The sequence below is a fragment of the Gracilinanus agilis genome, chromosome 3 (assembly GCF_016433145.1).
Source record: "Gracilinanus agilis isolate LMUSP501 chromosome 3, AgileGrace, whole genome shotgun sequence".
Classification (NCBI taxonomy): domain Eukaryota; kingdom Metazoa; phylum Chordata; class Mammalia; order Didelphimorphia; family Didelphidae; genus Gracilinanus; species Gracilinanus agilis.
In genome coordinates, this window is record NC_058132.1 from 359519160 (window position 1) to 359538959 (window position 19800).

The 19800-nt window shown below is 37.1% G+C and overlaps 1 protein-coding gene across 1 annotated transcript in view; it reads left to right on the forward strand.

The window, feature by feature from the left end:
- MORC1 (MORC family CW-type zinc finger 1) overlaps positions 1-19800 on the forward strand; it is a 196677-nt gene that overhangs the window by 95933 nt on the left and 80944 nt on the right. Inside the window, exons 14-16 of the mRNA XM_044669190.1 lie at positions 11961-12089; positions 14317-14422; positions 18410-18551. Coding sequence (XP_044525125.1) covers positions 11961-12089; positions 14317-14422; positions 18410-18551 — 377 coding nt within the window. The remainder of the gene's footprint in view (positions 1-11960; positions 12090-14316; positions 14423-18409; positions 18552-19800) is intronic.

Here is a 19800-nt window from a genome sequence, read left to right on the forward strand (position 1 = left end):
ACCTGGAACACCTTAGGCACTGATCATCTACTGAATGATTAAAGTTAATACTCTTGAGCATGCTTTTATTTAATTTTCTAATTTTTACCTGATTCATAGAATGTATTAACTGGAATAAAGGGAAAAGGATACTTTCAAATGTCATCTGACTCAGACCACTCATTTTACAGATGAGGAAACTGAGACCCCAAAGGTCAAGTGACTTGCCCAGGGTCTTACAGTGACCCACCTCAGTTTAGTTCTTAACCTCAGGCAAATGGCAGAAGGTACTGATTACCCTGATAGAGTTTCCTTATTGTGATGAAATCACAAGTCTGAACCAAAGACCAAGCAGAACTCAGTAAAACATAAAATTTCAATGAAGAGAAAACTACAGTCCTGGGAAGACAAGAAAAAAGACTTCCGGTTGAACAAAGCAGCCAAACATTGAAGGATAGCTTTGAGTCTGTTCTTGGGAGAAAAACAAAGAATCCTGACCAAGCTTAGCTGAGTCCTCCAGGAATGGTAGCCTGTCATGTGTCGCCTTGTAGGAGCAGTCCTGCCTGGCTTTCACTGTTTGACCAGGACACGGAGGGCTTAGTCATTCTCTCCATGTGAGGGCTGAGCTGCTTTAAGGGAGAATCTCCTCCCAGGAAGTTCACCGCAGGCCTGGCCCTTAACCCTGTCCCCTCCCTTGGGAAGGGCAATAGACTGAAAGGATTTCAGGATGATCCAGTACAGAGGTGTCCTATGCAGGGTCTGCCAGCAGCCTTTATTGTGGCCCCCAGGGGGTAGGAACCAGATTAAAATATAATTGAGAAATATCCAACAAAATCAAATCAAAATACTTTAGAATGTAATTGATGGTTTCTAAGTCAGGATGTCATTGGCAAGGGTATTACCTCTCTAGTCCAAAGTTCTCATCTTACAGATGACTTGACAGATCCAGAAAGCTTAATCAGTTTACCTAAGGTCGCATAGATAGTAAATAACTGAGCTTGTATTCAAGTGTAGGTTTTTTTTTTAAACCCTTACCTTCCATCTTAGCATCAATATTGTTCAAGGCATAAAAGCAGTAAGGGTTCGGGCAATGGGGTTTAATGATTTATCCGGGGTCTCATAGCTAAAAGGTGTCAGGCCAGATTTGAACCCAGGAGATCCCGCCTCTAGGCCTGGCTTTCTATCCGAAGAGCCACCTAGCTACCCTAAATAATGGACTTTTCTGTGTTGGGCACTTTGCATGAAAGGTATTAGAGATACAAAGACAAAAAATTAAGTAGTCTCTGGCATCAAGGAGTTTCCGTTCTGTCAGGGGGTCCCACTGAGTCCAAGGATCATTTGCAATGCATGAGAAGATTATTTCCTGAGGAGGGTCAGTGACATTCTAAGCTCTAATGCTCAACAAAGAATAACTTTGTCGAATAACTACAATCCTTTATCCTTTGAGTGAGACTACACATTTATGGTCTGGGAACTCTTTTTTTCCCAAAAGACCAGGCTCTGTCTTGTTCCACAAGGGACTAAAATATGCCTCTCTAGAGTCTATAAATTTTCAGGGAATTCTCTCCATTATGGCGAGGAAGGCCTATATAATTAGAAATCAAGTACATTAAGCAAAATTGTAATTCAAACATATATACTCACTCAGAGAGTCAAAAGGGCTTGCTATGAAACACAGGGGATAGAAAGAGAGGCAAAAATATGGTCTTTTCCCTTAAGGAGCTCATGTTCTAATGAGGGAGAAAAGATGCAAATAATTATGTTCATACAAGTTATGTACAGTGTAAATGGCAGGTAATCTCTGAGGAAAGGCAGTGTAGGGAGAAGAGGAAAAAGGCCTCTCACATGTGGAAGGAGAGATGTTAGCCGAGTGTTCAAAGAAGCAAGAGGAGAACTGGAGACAGAAATGAGGAGGAGAATTCCAGGCATGGGAGACAGGCATTTAAAAGGCACAGAGTCATATGGAATCTTATGTTCAAGTAACAACAGCAAGGAACATAGTGTACATGGAGAGGGGTGAAGTATAAGGCAGGAAAGGTGGTAGGTGTCTGTGTTATGAAAGGCTTTCTGTTTGATCCTGGAAATCATAAGAATGCACTGGAGTTTATTGAGTAGGGGGAGATGTTCAGACCTTGTAAAAGAAAGTTTCTCTATTTTGTTCAGTGCTGTGATAAAATTATCTTAAGAGACTGATTTTGGGGTAAGAATATAAGTTTTATATCAGGTTTATTGATTAAGTCAGCATCATAATTGATAAAGTGATGAATGTCTCTATGGCTCTCTTGTGACCAGGGACAACCCAAGCTGGATCAGGCAGCTCAATAAATAGATTTTTAGGAGCTCATTATTCCAGACACAATAATTCTTCCTATTATACAGAAATTAATTAATTAAATTATTAATTAAAAGAATTAAAAAAATAAATTCTCACAAGAAAGGATTTGAAAGAGGCAGTAATTGAAGACAATAGTTGGAAATCGAGTACATTAAAAGAAACCGGAATTCCAACATATTTTGAAACCCTTCTCTTTGGAAAACTTTTTGAGAGATTAAAAAAATGTGTATCATAGTTCCTACCCTTAAGGAACTGGCTACAGACATATTATAAAGTGGCAGTGATAATCCCTTTATATGAAGATTATTTTCTATATTTGAAGAGGGAAATGAAAAACTGGAGAGTATTCAAATAAGAGCAGTAAAAATGATTAAGAATATTAAAAATGGTAGTGAAGAAGAAAGAACAAAAGAGCTGGAATGATTGATGGTTTTAACGATGACACCAAACCCACAAATTGTATCTCTTTATATAGAGAATATAGAACCAGGGGAAATGAACATACATTGCTATAAATGAATATATACCTTCTTAAGTCAATTAAAGAGACTTTATCTAATTGCATACAAAGGGAATGCCTGTCATTTGGGGATGTAGATGAACTATTATGGTATGTGAATATAGCATATAAGAAAAGATGAAAGGGAAGGTTTCAGAGAAACCTAAGAACATGAATAAACAGATACAGAATGAAATGAATAAAATCAAGGAGATAGTTTAGACAATAACAACATAATGTAAAGACAGATGAGTTTGGGAGACTTAAGAACTCTGATCAATGCAATAACCATAAAGAAATGTGCTTTTCACCTTCTCACAGAAAGAGGTTGGACTCAATACAGAGAATGAAATATTTATTCATTTTGGGACAGAACTGGCATGGGAATTTGTATTCCTTGACCATACATATTTGTTACAGTGGCTTTTTGAGGGCTTGGTTAGTGTGTTTTTCAGTGGGGAATTAATTGAAAGAGAGAAAATAAACTATTCTTAATTTGAAATAAAATGAAAAATAAAAACAAAACAAGAGCAAAAAAAGTTACTCAACTTAGAAGGCATCCTAAAGGCCTGACAGAAACTTTATTTTCTAAAAAAAAAATTCATTCATTCATTTATTTATTTAATTTAGAATATTTTTCCATAGTTACATGATTCCTACTTCTTCCCCCATTTTTCCTCCCCCACCCCTTAGCCAATGAGCAATTCAACTGAGTTTCACATGCATCATCAATCAAGACCTATTCCCATATTATTAGTATTTGCAATAGAGTGATCATTTAGAGTCTACATCCCCAATCATATTCCCATCAAACCATGTGACCAAGGAAATGTCTTTCTTCTGTGTTTCTACTCCCACAGTTCTTTCTCTGGATATGGATAGTGTTCTTTCTCATAAATTCCTCAGAATTGTCCTAGATCATTGCATTGCTGCCAATAGAGAAGTCCATTATGTTCGATTGTGCCATCATGTATCAGTCTCTGTGTACAATGTTCTCCTGGTTCTGCTCCTTTTGTTCTGCATCAATTCTTGGAGGTCATTCCAGTTCACATGGAATTCTTCCAGTTCATTATTCCTTTCAGCACAATAATATTCCATCATAAACAGATATCTTAATTGGTTCAGCCATTCTCCAACTGATGGGCATCCCCTCATTTTCCACTTCTTTGCCACCACAAAGAGAGCATGGCTATAAATATTTTCTGACAGAAATTTTAGATGTGGTTACAGAACCTTTTTGATTTGGATCAATGATCTTTGAGGAATCATAAAATAAGAAAGGTGACTAAATCCTGGACATAGGACACAGAGCCTGGCAAATAGTAGGCCCTTGTGGAATGACTGTTTACTGAGATGAGCAGATGCTGTCCTCATTTTCCCCAAAAAGGGAGAAATATGGATAGACCATTTAGCTTAATGTTTATTTACTGCATAATTCTAGAACAGAATATTAAAAAGATGGGTTGTGAGTACATCAAATGTGGAGCATTGTTCACCATGTGCCATCATAAATTCATTAAGAAAATGTCATAATCTACAGATGGACAAGATGGAGTAATGTGAAATGGTGGATAATGCAATTAGATGGAAACTGGTCCCAAAGGATATTGATCAGTGGCACCCAAGAGATAGCTTCCTGCAGGACTCTTTAATTTGCTCTGCTTTGTCAATATTATTCTCAGTGGCATGAATAAAAAGATAAATTTTATCACATTTTAAAATGACAAGAATCCACAAAGTTCTCAACAGCTTCCAAAAGTGGACTAAATCTAGGGATAGGTTTCAGGACTTAATTGTGATTTCTTTGGTAGAGGGAACTCTCACTGAGCAACTTCTACCAATTCAAGTTGACCCCACAATAAATTTTAGTTTTTAATAGTTACTTTGAGCATTGAGAGTTTAGACCACTGAAGAGTGTCACCTAGTCAGCAGAAGGGGGACTTGAAGAAGCAGGAGTATTTCTGACTCCACAGGCACTAGAGCCCATTGCTTCTAAGGGGCATAATGTAAAGAGATGGAAACTTATTAAGGAGAAATGTAAAACTCTAATCTTAGGTTTTAGAAAAAACTTCATAATTACACTTATAAAACACACACAGGCTTATAAAGCATTTTCCTTGAAAAGCTCCTAAAAGGTAGGTAGTAAAAGTATTATTAGCCCAATTTTACCACTGAGGAAACTGAATCCCCAGCAGATTAAAGTGATTTATCCAGGGTTACACAACTAGAAAGCAACAGACCTGGGATTTGGACCCTAATCTTCTGATTTTAAGTCTAGTACCTTTTCCCTGTATGGACTTGTGTCTTCCTAGCGTTGTTCAATCATTTTATTCAGTCATGTCTAACTCCTCTGTACCATTTGGTGTTTTCTTGGCAAAGAGATTAGAGTCGTTTGCCATTTCCTTTCCCAGTTCATTTTACAGAGGAGGAAACAGAAGCAAACAGGGTTAAGTGACTTGTTGTCTTAGTGACTTAGTGGAGTATCTGAGGCCACATTTGAACTCAGGTCTACCCTGTAGGCCATGTCAAAAAGACCTGGGGGTCTTAGAGGTCTATAAAGTCAGTTCTTAGCACTTTGGAGTGGCAGCCAAGAAGTCAGTATCTATCTTTAGGCTGCATTAATAGAAGTATATTGTTTAGAATAGAGATTCCTAATCTGGAATCCATGAGCTTCTTAAAACATTTTTATAACTATTTTTAGATATTGTAATTGGTTTCCATTTAATTCTATATATTTTTTCTTTATGCATTAAAATATTATTTTGAGGAGGTTGGATGGGATTCACCAGACTTCCTTAGGGTCTATGATACATAAAAAGGTTAAGAACCCTTGGTTTAGAATAAGTACATTGGACCCCATTGTACTCTATCTGCCCTGAAATTTGATATATTACATTCATTCCTGTGAACCACATTTCAAAAAGTACATTGACAAGCTGGATTATTTAAAAGAAAGAATGACCAAGATGGGGAAGCTACTTGAAACTATTCTATATCAGCCTTAGTTAATATAATTAGGTATGTTCAGCTTTGAGAAAATTAAGGAAGGACATGATAATGGCCTTTATATATTTGAAGAGTTTTCATGTAGGAAAGGAATCAGACTTCTGCTTAGTCCTAGAAAATAATACTAAGACCAATGGATGAAAATTATAGAGAAAGACACATTTGGATTCAGTATGACAAAGGACTTTCCTAAAAAGACTGTCCCAAAATGCAGTGGCCTCCCTCATAAAATGATGCCCTTGCCACTTAGAGGTCTACATTTGGAGTTTATATGATCACTTATGAGGAATATTGTACTCTTTCCCAGTTTCCCCAAATTGCTAGCCCCTTCCCTCCAAGATCACCTTCTATCTGTTTTGTACCTTATGTACCAATTTTTATGTGTCTTTGCTTCCCCTTTCACGTGAAACCTTCTTGAGGGTAGTAACTTTTTTCTTTATTCCTGAATTTCCAAAATTAGCAGAATGCCTGTTACTAGGGGCTTAGGAAGTTTTTGTTGATGATTATTTGAAGTTAGAAGAAATATATATTTTAGGTGGACATTGGACTAGACTCCATATTGGTTACATGATTGTATGAAATATTTAGATTAGGCAGTTTGATGAACCACACAGATATTGTAATATTGTCTAAAAACTTACTGAGCTAAATAGTATAAGAGGAAATAAAAGGTTGTGTAAGGGTTAAAATAGGGGTTTTGACAAAGTGAGGAGAGAAGTTTAATAAAAAACTGTGTTTAATTTAAGAAAGAAGTACAGATAGAAAAATAGAAGAGAGATTACTAATCTTATGCCCTATAAATATACCTAAAGTTCCTAATACTACTTAAAATTCTTAATACTACTTCTATTTCCTGAGGACAGCTGCCAAACACCAGGCTTATCTAACCTCCACTATCTATAAATTATTCACTAACTACCTAATTCCCTAAAATAATAGACAGCTACCACTCACTCACTCTTTCAATCAGTTTTCTATAGCAGCCCAAACTGTTAGTAGCCAACTGCCAGCAGATCCTTGCCTATGAGACAGACCTCCTGCTCTCTAGAGATTCCAGAGGTAAAAAAACCACCCTTTAAAGGATAAAACCAATAGCCCTCTCAGTAAGCTCAGGCGCACCTTTATATTTTAGCAACTAAACACCAACCCACACTACCAGCAACCAATCCCCAACGACTAACAGCCAGCAGCCAACTTCCCTGCAACTATCTACCTTAACTGTCAGCAACTGACCCACTGACTGTCAGCAACTGACACTCCTAACTGTCAGCAACTGACAGCCTGCAACTGACACTCGCTCAGCAGGGGTCTCCCCGGTTCCTACTTCCTGTCACTGTGGGCTGGTTAATCCCTACACATCTCTGTGGTAAGAAGACCTCCAGGTCCCCCATTAAATTTAAAGAAATTAAAGAATTCCTTTTTATAGTTGTATGGGACCAGAGGCAGGTAGATGCCAAGCTCTCCCACTGGCCTTTCCCTGGCAGACACGAAACAACAAGCTATCACCATCCCTCCCTTCCCTACCAAAACCAACAGCCAAGAGGGATAAAAGGGGAAAGAAAAGAGGGAACAATAAGATAGGAAATATCATAGCAGCTTTAGAGCTCTTGAAGATCAGATAGATTTTGCCTTGTTTTCCCTTAACCCAAGTTTATGTAGAGTCTAGGTAGGGATCCTTAATCTTTTATGCCTCATTACCCCCTTCTCACCCCCATCCCCCATAGAAGCTTAGGGACCCCTTCTCAAAGTAAAAATTTTAAAAGCAAAAAATGTAGAACAAAAGAAACTGATTATGTTGAAAGATGCTGTTTTTCACTCAACTTCACAGACCCCTTGAAGTGTATTCATGATAAATGAATCTGTGAGCCTCAGGCTAATAACTACTGGTTTTCAGAAGGCCAAATATTAAAACCACTTCACTTTGAATGGGCCCACTGTGGTTTTCAAGGCCATCTTTGCTCACTAAAAACAGAAAGTTAACCATGAAAGGAGAAGAGTGATGTTACTTAAGGGAGGATATGACATTTCTATCCTTAGATATTTTAAAAATTTTGAATTTTAAAAATGTATATATGTGTATATGTGCACACACACACACGTACACACACACACACACACACACACACACCCATACAAAGTGGAATAAAAAAAGGATTATATCTAAAAGGCAACTAGGTGGCAGAATGGATAGAGCATCTGGACTAGAGTCTTGAACACTGGAGTTCAAATTCAACCTGAAACACTTATTGCTATATAACCCTGAACAAGACACTTAATTTCTCTTTGCCTCAGTTTTCTCAACTAACATGGGGATAGTAATAGCACCTAGAATTATTTCAGAATAATTGTGAGGATCAAATGAGATAGTATTTGTAAAGTGCTTAGCATAGTGATTTGCCCATAATAGGTGGTATATAAATGTTAGACATTCTTCCTATTAAAATAAAAAAAATATCTCTATTATGTACAGCTTTCTTTTTTTAAGGTATTTAACATATTCAACATGCAATTTTTTAAGCCTTACCTTTTCTCTTTAATATTAATAATAAGTATCAGTTCCAAGGCAGAAGAGTGGTAAAGACTAGGCCACTAGGGTTAAGTGACTTGCCCAAGGTCACACAACTAGTGTCTCTAAGATCCTGGCTCTCAATCCACTGCCCAGCTGCCCCTCGAAATGTATTTTCCTAAACCATCTTGCTTTTTTGTATTTTTCTTTATTCTCTTCTGTGTTCTTTTAAAGGTCCTTTAGTGACTTTATTTTATTCTTTTTTTCTTCTTTCTTTTCCTAAACAGTATAAATGACAGTTCTCCTCCATCCTGCAAATTCTCCCTTCTCCCACATAATACCCTGGAGTATTTTAAAAAATAGAAGAGTTTCTCTGCTAACTAGATCTTGACTTCATTGAGGGTAGGAGTTTAGTGGCCTTTTCCAGGCCTCTACTTCTTTCAAGCTGATCTTATAATTAGCATTATTGGTTTTAACAGAGACAAATCCCAACTCTACAAGTTGATTCCTGGCTCTTTCTAGAGTAAGAACTCATTTATGGTTCTCTCCTTTGCTTAATCAATTCACTGAATTTCACCATTTGATAGTTTTCAAAAGATGTAATAAAACATAATTCCATACCAAATAAGTATTATATTTTTGCTGCATCGAGAGAATTCTGACCATTTTTACAATGTTTCCTTTGTGATGGTGTGTCAAAAGTTTTAATAAAGGAGGCTCTGAAACGTATTAGAAGAGACCTACCTCCTGTGGAAGAAATGTGCGAACTAGTATGTGATCTTGGGCTAGTTCCTAGGCAACCTGGGCCTTGGTTTCTTCATCTAGAAAGTGAGGAGATTGAATATGAAATTGTCTACAACTCTAGAATTCTGTGTTGCCACATTATTATAGTCATTCAAAATATGTTCTTTTTTTCTTATAAGAAACTCTCCTGAAAACTTAATCAGATTTGTTTAGGAAATTGTGAATCTTCCTGATAAAATAGTCCATAAAAGGCCAACATTAAGTTAACTTTGGCATTATTTTTCCTCACACACATTTATATAAGAAAATATATGACTTTAGTTCTCTGTGTCAGTCCCAGACTTTCACATAATTTAACTGGTACACTGGACTTTACTGACTAAAGTCTAGGAATAAGACTTGTTCTTGAAAATTAGATGTGTGCTCAGGGTCAAAAACAATTTATAATAAGAGAGTAGTAATGAAAATGGATTTTTTTAAATGTCAGGATAAGTTGGGGATAGATTTGGCTAGTGTAATATCATAAATTGATAAATCTTGGGTTATCTACAAGGGTATTGTAGTGGATTTGTGGGAATCTTTGAGATTTACAGGAAGAATCTATCATTTTCCACCCCAAGTTCTCAGATATCACCATTTGCTGTTAATTCACCTCTGGGCACAAGTGCAAATTTAAAATCTTCATTAAAACACATTAACCCAAACAGCAGTGATTAAAACAGAATATTAAAAATATCCATCATAATGTACCACTCCATTAGCAAAGACACATTTAAAACAATGGCTTCTTTATAATATCGTGCCAGCACAGGACAGGCCAAGGATTTTCAAAAATGAGGCATGATAGCCTCCATTTCCCCACAGACAGAATTTAGGAAGTACGAGCATGTGAGCCTATTGCTATTTCTTTTGTCACTATCATAGTAGTAGACTGTCCAGACAGGGCAAATCTTTGGGGTTCATTATTTAGAGTTTTATAAATTCTGGTCATGGTCTTCTTGAATTTCATTTGGAAGAAAATTGGTATTGACATTAGTCAATCAACAGTATTTATAGACTGATAGACAATGGGAAAACAAATAGCATAAATGTAACAAATCTCATTCTCAAAGAGCTTACATTTTGATAGAGGAGACAGCAAGGAGATATATAAATGGATACAGAAGCAGAATAAAGACAACAAAGATATTCCTCTGCCAATGATCACTTTTTCATGTCTGACTTGATCCCCCATTTAGAAGTATGAAGCAGTGGGCTTGATAATTTCTACCTCTGGAGTCTAGTAACCTTGTGCTATAAAAAAGGCCATTAATAGGGGCAGTAGGGTGGCTCAGTGGGTAAAAAGCCAGGCCTGGAGTTAGGGGGACCTGGGTTCAAATGTGACCTCAGACACTTCTTAGCTATGGGACCTTGGGCAAGTCACTTAACCCTGTTTGCCTAGTCCTAGCCCTTCCATCTTAGAGGTATTACTAAGACAGAAAGTTAAGGGTTTTGAAAAGAGAAGGACCTTTAATGTTTGCATATTTTTGTTGTGGTGGTCTCACTGCATAAAAGGCAGTATGGCCTGTTGGATATAGAGATCTGGCTTTGAAGTCAAGACTTGCCACTGAGACATTCTGAATGTGTTACCCTGAGCAAATCATTGAGCCTTTCAGTGTCCCAGGTGATTCTCTTAAGATGATAAATTGCAGGGAAGATGCCATTTTGCACCTTTTAGAGGGAGTTTAGTCCCCTGGGATTTCCCTGTATTGGTGAAATCATAGCTCTAGTTCCTAACTTGGGTAGCTAAATAACTCTATGGATAGAACACTGAACTTGGGATTCTGGAATATCAGAGTTCAAATCCAGCTCTAGCCTCACACTTACTAGCTGTATGACCCTGGATAAGTCATAATCTTTGCCTCAGTTTCCTTAACTATAAAATGGTAGTTATAACATCATCTGTCTCACAGAGGAATTCTGAAGATCAAGTGCAATATTTGTAAAGCTTTTAGTACAATGTTTGGCACATAATAGGTGCTGTTACATAAGGGCTTTTTTCCTCTTCACCTTGCCCCCAAAGTTTTTAATTTACATCATAGAATTTACATAGTATTCACTCGTAATCAATGCTTGTGTTAGAGAATGGTACTAATACTCTATCCATCCTAATTGGGCTATATCAAGCTTTAATATATGTACTTGTTTTCTTGTCAGAGGCCTTTTAATACCCTTTTAAGACACATACAAGTGGTGACACCCTAGGCAAGTCATTTAATGTAGATATCAGTACCAGTTTCTTCATCTGTAAAATGAGAATAATTATAGCATCTTCTCACAAAGTTATTGTGAGGATTAGCTCAGATAATTTGTGTAAAGTACTTGATAAACCTTAAGTTGCTATAGAAATCTCAGCTAATACAAATGTGAATTCATGTTATCATTGTCATGAGGCTAGCATGGAAAAGGAATGAGACCAAAAAGAAGAGGTGAGAAGGGACCAAGACAGTGGTTCCCAAACATTTTTGGCCTACCGCCCCCTTTCCAGAAAAAATATTACTTAGCCCCCCTGGAAATTAATTTTTTAAATTTTAATAGCAATTAATAGGAAAGAAAAATGCACCTGTGGCCATCACCACTTTCCTGGATTGCTGCAGCACCCACCAGGGGGTGGTAGAGCCCACTTTGGGAATCACTGGACCAAGAGTATCTGGAAATATTCGGGATAAAGAACACTAGGCTGAGAATGTGAATATAAAAATTTATGAAGAAAATTTTGAGGATAATGTTTAAATTAAATAAGGGAAACTTACAGAAACTTTCAGTAACAATAGCTCTAAAAGTTTTATCACCTCAAAATGCTTTGCATTGCTCATCACCACCTTCTTGTTTGCCTTTTGTTTTTTTTTAAGGCAATAAAAATCCAATTCTCTTCTGGAATGAATTTGGATACCAGAGTAGCAAGTGGTTGGAGAAGCCTTTAAATTCTGCTCGGTACAGAAGAAAACAAGCCAGGGAGATCCCGTTCATCATTCAGTGTGGCAAGTGTGGTCTGCATATGTCTGGGGAAGGGAGAAGAGATTTTCAGTCAACTTGTAGTTATCCTGATTATGGAGAGGGCCAGTAGTGGGGGAGATAGATGATTTACCATTGTCCAGAGATCTATTTGCTGCTCTTGAAACTTACTAGGGTGTGTCCAGCTGTTGTCTTATGACAGAGGGTCAGCTGGTCAGCTGAGTAAAGTTCTGGAAAACCCTCATAGCAGTAGTGAAGCCAGACAAGAGGAAGGAAATAGCCTTATATGACAGAGATGATTAAAAGTCAATTGGAACCAATTCATGGTTCCAATACTGGGAGTGCCAGGTCCAAATCTATGCCAGCTCTCCGTTTCTTTGGAACCTAGCTCCATCAGCTTTTCATTCAGTCATTCTGCCCTTAGAGATTCCTTTTCCAAATGGCAAATATTTAATGAAGTAAATAATAATACATTTTAAAAGTTTACATGCACACAAAAGTAAACTGGAAATAACAATTTTTATTTTCACTTTGATTCTCATTTCATTTTTAACTGAAAACATGGTAGAGTGATGTTTTTTAAATTTGTTGGCTGTGTCTATTCTGTATACTCTCATCCCTTGAAAATGATTGGGAGAGATCAGAATTTGCAGCTGGGAGAAGAGACTATACTTAAGTTTATGCTATATATATAGAGAGAGTCTAGCACATACTGAACCTATGTTGTACTGTACATTAAAGTGACTACTTAAATCAGTCTGTTTTGGAGCAAATTAGATCCAATCCTGAATCACTCGTTTCATCGCAGAGAGTAATAGTTTCAACACAAATCTAGATACAAAATAGCAGTACTGTCCACATTAAGGCTTGGTCTACATGTGCACAATTGGTTTGAGGGAAGAAATAGTTTAATTCTAACTAAACAAATTCTTATGTTGAATCTTGTCAGTCTTCAAGCAGATGATAGTTGAATTGTTATTTCAAATTTATTTTCGTGTGCATGTAGCCTTAAAAATTAGCATGGTACTTGTGCAAATTTTAAGCATGTTTATTGGTTGACAAAAATTCTAAGTGAAATTTTTTTTAAAGATCCACACAATCACAAACATACTTAGCTCATAGTACTGACAGGTATTGCTTTACCTAAGTCATAGTCTGAGGAGAAAACTTATTCACTCTTGGCAGATAGTTTAAGAGATTTTCCAAAACTGGCAAAAGTGAACATATATATGACTAATCATAAATATAGGCAACTAACATATTGACCAACCTCACATTTCCAATAAAATTTCCAATAATATCCCAATATAATATTTATAAGGATGTAATCATATCTGATTTTGTCGTGACTTTCCAATAATATTCAAAACTTTCATTTTATCTGAGATATTCATTACAGGATTTATAAAAGAATGAATTTAAATGATTTCTTCGCTTATGTAGCTTTCAAAACCTATCATCATATGATTTTACCATCATTCTTGTCATGACCCTAAACTTTTTTTAAATTTGTCTTTATTTTGATCCAACCATCTATGAATTAGCAGGTAAGTCCTATGGCAGTGTTGTCTGAGGATTGAAAGGTAAAATGGCTTACTCAGTCACACAGCAAGGATGTGAGATTTAAACCCAGGCCTTCCTGACTATAAGCCCATACCTATATTATACTGTATTCATTTCTGAATGCATCATGATTCTTTGAAGAGATAGTGCATTGTAGTTGGTAGAAGACAAATTTTAGATTCAGGAAGACCTAGCTCTTTGTCCTACTCTGGCACATACTAGTTGTGCGATAGCAGGAAGCTGTTTACCCAAATTATTCTTTAAGACAGTAAGTTACAGAACATTTTAAGAGCTGCATTTTTAACACCTAGAGTTTTTACACCAAGAGTTCTTTACACAGATAAAATCATAGGTCCAGAGGTGGGGAAAGATATAAATCGACCAGACAGTATAATTCAATTAAATATAATTCTCTATTTTGCAGTTGCCAGGTGATTAATAACCATTCAGATGAAGTTGGACTGAATTTTGACAAGCCGATTTCTATATAGGTCTCCCTTCTTTGCAAAATGTGGTCTACTACTTTTTAGAAATTCCTCCAGGCTAGCAGTAACACTGCAGTAGTACCATGAATAATTAAGTGATATTTGACCACAGTTTTATTTGGCTATTAATAGATGATCCTCTGAGCTCCTTCACCTAGACAATGCTATTCCTTATAAAATATGTGCCTGATTTCCCTTTTTTCAGATCTTTGCCTTAAATGGAGAGTTTTGCCTTCCTCTGATGATTATAAAAAGAGAGAAAATCTTAGCAATTGGACCTGTTCTGATAATCCAAACCTCTTGGAAAACAGGTAGCTTTTGATGGAATTTATTTGCATGTATAGAATTATCTGCTGTTAAAATATTCCTATCATGCTAAAAAATGATCATTTTAGTGGGTTCCTTTTTAATAGGGCTAACTTAATTGTTAACTCCTAATTCCACTAACTGTTTTTTCTGGTCTTGCAGGAAGCACATTAGGAATATGGAATCATTCTCAAATTAATTTTAATTGCCTCCTCAACATTAATTGTCTTCTTTAAAAATCAAAACAATGCTACTTGTGATAAGATATTAAATTAAACAGTGTTGACAGTTAAGTGATCAGCCTTAAAGTCTAAAATGAATTTTCTATTTTATTCATAATTTTCTTATGAGCTGACATAATATTGAACATATATTTTCCATTGCTTTCAAGAAGAGAAGTACTTAAAATGGTGGCAAGAGTTGTAGTAACTTTCAACTATCAATCTAGTTACAGAGATGGTTTGTGTCTGATTTCCTAACACCCATTATGAATAGGGCAGACAACACTTGATGATACTCAGAGTAAGGGAAAATGGACTTTATGATCAGGGGAAGAGGGAGAATTAGCCAGTGAAGGCCCAATCATTAGAACATGCTCTGTATAAACACAAAGGGAAAATATGAGCATGCTCTAAAGATTATCCTATCATTGGTCATCCTCCTCCAATTATACCTTAATGACCTCCTTAGGTCTCCTTGTTACTATGGTGAATAGCAAAATTTGCACTTTAAATGTAAACTATCCTAGGACATAGTGTCCTATAAAGGATTGTTATAAAAATTCAATCTTGACTGTGGATCCTGCTGCCTTCTCCATAAGACATAAGAGAACACAATCAAATTAGTCAAGAGAAATATTTAATAAGATTTTTGCACCTTTGTAAGAAATGTAATGTAACCAGACCTTGTGTTAGGTAGTGTAAAATAGAATATCAACTTATCACCTTTTAATTTTTATTTTTTAAAACTCTTACCCTCCATCTCAGAATCAATACTGTGTGTTAGTTCCAAGGCAGAAGAGCAATAAGGACTTAAGCAAATGATGGCTAAGTGACTTGTCCAGGGTCACACAGCTAGAAAATATCTGAAGTCATATTTGAACCCAGGACCTCCTATTTCTAGACCTGGCTCTCAATCCACTGAGCCACCTGCTAATCACCTTTTTAGAGAACCTAAATCCATTCCACCACTTGTAAGTGAGCCAGAAGCATCCTGTCAGTGACCATCTTTCCCCCTCCTCTACAAGTCAGAGTCATGAGGTGCATTGGTGATCAATGACTAGCAGTTGGTGGTATAGTTGATGCTTTGGGGAAGAGGGAGAGACTATGAGGAAATAATAGAGTCAAGATGTAAATTTAAATGAATTTAAATTATACAATTAAATGAAAAATAAAAACTTTAAAATTAATAATTTTTGAACAAGGGCCATTTTACAAATTTTGGTAGCTTTGCCAAAATTTTGTTAAAATGTTCTCTGTACATATGCTTTAAATACTTCAAGAATTAAAGGATCTCAGAAAGGGCAGGGGCCTCAAAGCCCGTTTAGTCTAACCTGTAACTAAGAACCCTTCTCGTAGCATTACCAACAAGTGGTTGCCTTGTCTCTGCTTGAAGGCTTCCAATTTGGAGGATCTCACTCTCTTTTAAAGCAGTCCATTTTTCATTTTTGGAGTGCTCTATCAGAAAGTTTCTCCTGTAGCAATTCTGCATTTCTGACTTTAAAAAAATGACAGGTGCACAGTCCTTTTATCAAAATAAACAGAAGCTTGTATAGATGGAGCCCCAAGTTGTCTTCAAAGCAACACTGTGGGAAGTTATATAGTATTCCAATAATGTTTTGAATTTGTTTATTCTGCACTTTTCTTGGTTGATAACCAACACGTTCTCTGTGGATGAAATTAGAGATATTTTTTTCACAGCAGGACTTGAATGTGAATGTAAGTAGTCATTCTTTCTTGTTCACACAAGACCCTTCTTGGAAAATGTGAAGAGTGGGTCCTGTTTACCTTAATTTTTCTCCATACCCCGCAAAGGGAAGAAAATCTTATTTCTGGTCTTTTTGTTATATTTTCTAGGATGAATTTATATCCAGCTGCTACAAGAGATTGCTTGATTGCTGTTAAAGGCCACATCTATGTAGTGCTTTAAAGCCAGGTCTCTTCTGATCCAAAGTCCAGTGCTCTTTCCATTGCACTGTTATGTACACACACACACACACACACACACACACACACACACACACACACACACGCAAAATAGCTCTACCTATATTTAGAGTTTAAGCATGGAGAAGGAGGAGCTCTAGGAAAGGACTTCCATGCCAGCATCTGTCCTGGTTTCACACATCTCCATCCCATCCCTAGCCATATCCTGAATATAAGAGCTACTTGATGGGATGATCAAGCTAAAAGTTAAAAAATGCATAAAATCATCAGTCTCATCTACCCAGAAGAGAGCCCCCAGGAGTAAAGAAATTGACTTCTAGACAGTCAATCTAGATGTTACAAGAACCATACATGCTCATGTACTTTATTCAGAATATTATCTCATTCTCACCACCATCTCAGAGCCTATTTATTTTTATTTTAGATACAAGCCTCAATTTTAACAACACTGTCTATTTGGCTTCCCAGCTCAAAAATTAGAAGGTGAAGAAACTGCTGCAATAGGCACAGTGACATTTTCAGGATGTGAAAGCCTGTGAAAACTTGTGAAAGGAAGGAGGAGACATAATACTATAAAAAGACATCAGAATTTGAAAAGCCAAGTTGTGTGGGGTCATTTAAAGCTGGTAGTCCCTAAAGGCATCATTAATTCAGTTCAAATATATTTCTTAATGATAAAATATTAATGCGTGTGGTGAAGAACCCATAGGAAAATAAGACCTTGTCTCTGCTATTGTTTATTATAGACCAATAGTAAAGTAAGATAGCTATATAAATCGCTATGGTACAAGTTAGGAGTTGAAGATACAGAGCATCATAAGAGTTCACAAGGAAAAATTATTTCTGGTCAGGAAGGTCAGGGTGGATTTTTCAGAGGTGATAAAATTATGACTTGGAAAAATAAAAGAATTTGGATTGACTGAATTAGAAACACTGGGACATACAGACATAATCCATACAGCATGAGTGATGGTAGAAAGATAGAGAAATGGCAGAGGTACAAGGAGGGCCCGTTTCATTCTTTATATCTCAAGCACTTAGTACGAAGCCTGACACAGAGTGGCTGTTTAATAAATTCTTATTGATGGATTGAACCAGTTATTTTGGTTGGTTGATTGATTGATTGAACTGTGCATTGCTGGTTGGCTCTGACCCCAAAATGACTCATGATAGGAAAAAGAATATTCCTTTTGAAAAACCTCATTAATAGTTGACAGTTTCTTAGATCAGCTAGGTGGGTTAGTGGATAGAGAGTCTGACCTAGAGATGGGAGGTCTTGGGTTCAAATCCAGCCTCAGACACTTCCTGGCTGTGTGACCCTGAGCAAGTCACTTAACCCCAGTTGCCTAGCCTTTACCTCTCTTCTGTCTTGAAAGCAATACCTAGTATTGATTCTAAGAGAGAAAATAAGGGTTTTATAAAAAGAAAATTGACAATTTCTTGAAGTCAAAATGCCCTAGAAAACTAGGACACATGAGCTTCAAGAACTGGAAGCATGAGGGATGAGAGAGCATACTGGGGGAAAAAAGGATGGAAGACTAAGTTTGTCCTGAATCTTGAATGTCAGGAAGAAATATATGAAATTCACTTCACAAAATAGTAGAGAGCCAGCCAGAGTTTTTGACCAAGGGGTAGATAACCTACTCAGATCTGGAGTTTGGGCAGTTTCATCCGGCATCAGTGGGTAAGGCTCAGGAAGGATATTGTTTCCTTCTATCCAGTTTCTGGTGTTTAAAACAGACATGCTCACTTCTGGCCACTGTAATAAATTTAAAATAGCCTGTTCATTTTCATTGACCTTTTTTCTTGTGCTCATTGATTTTGAAGTTGTCATAGGCCAGAACAACTTCCTTCTTTACCCCTGGGCACCATGAAACAAGTATCATCATCCTCAGAAAATGAGAAAGAAAAACAACTCAGAGATTCAGTGCAAAGATATCAGAATAAATTGGCAGAACAGCAATCACAGGTGAGTAACTAATTATTCATCTTTTTCACAAGGTATAATGATGCCTCTGCCAGAGAGGGCAGTTTGTAGAATTGTAGAATTGCAGGGGATCGAAGATGTCATGGAATACAATTTCTTCTACAACATTCATGACTCATGGTCATCTGGCCTTGTTTGAATACTTTCAGAAAGAGGGAACTCACTCCTTTACCAAGGGCCTCTAATAATATACTAAGTTGTTTGTTTGCTTGCTTGTTTGTTTTTTTAGTTTGAAATGAGTTTTGTTACCTGAAATGTCCTGTGAACTTTGGCAAAGTCACAGTCTCTAGTTCCATACAAAGAGTTCTTATCAGCTGCCACAAAAGCACCTGCTTGATGCAGATCCCCTTAGCAAGGGTAGCCTGGCCTCACTATCAGCAGGTCATCTAGAGATTCTGCTTCCCAGGAGAGAGAAATCTTCCCTTTACCCCCATCATGCCTCCTTTTCTCCCAGGTTAAAACTATTCTCAATGCAGATTCCTTTTTACATGCCTCATTCTTAGATTTCTTGAGTCCTGATCATCACACACATCATTTCAGAGTCAGCTCTGACTGATGGAAGGATCATGATTCCCTTCTTGCCTACCTGCCTCCATCACAGCAGCAAGACTAGATCTCATTCCTTGTTGCCTCTCTCAATTCTTCAATTCTTCTTTGTGCTTGCCCTTGGACTTCCATATCTCAGAAGCTAACAGGAGGGAGACGGGATAGGAACTGAGGGCAAGAACCTCACGTCCAAGTGGGCAGCCACTCATGCACCACCAGGCACTGCCTAGCATTACCTGCCCTGGCACACAGGGACCGCCTCTGCTGAGCCTACCTGCGTTTTCCCCTGTCTATCTAATCCTCCTTGTTTTACCTCCCTATCCTTCCTCCTGCCCAGGTTATAAAAGACTATGGCAGCAAAATGCCAACTCTTCCAGTAGGCATGGTAGGTAGTAATAATTACTATTTGTTGTATATTCAAATATTGTGCTAGATGAGGTAATAGGACAGAGAGAATATCAAAGACATAGATTGCTTTGCCTTCACCCCTTTGTACTCCTACACTTACTTCCTCCTTTAGGAGTTTATAGTCTCAGGAAGAGAGAGGATGTGTATGTATGTGTGTAAGAATGTATTAAAGAGTTAACAAGTATAGCATGGGGGGGCAGATAGGGGATGAGACAGAGAGAGAGAGAGAGAGAGAGAGAGAGAGAGAGAGAGAGAGAGAGAGACTGTCTCTTATACA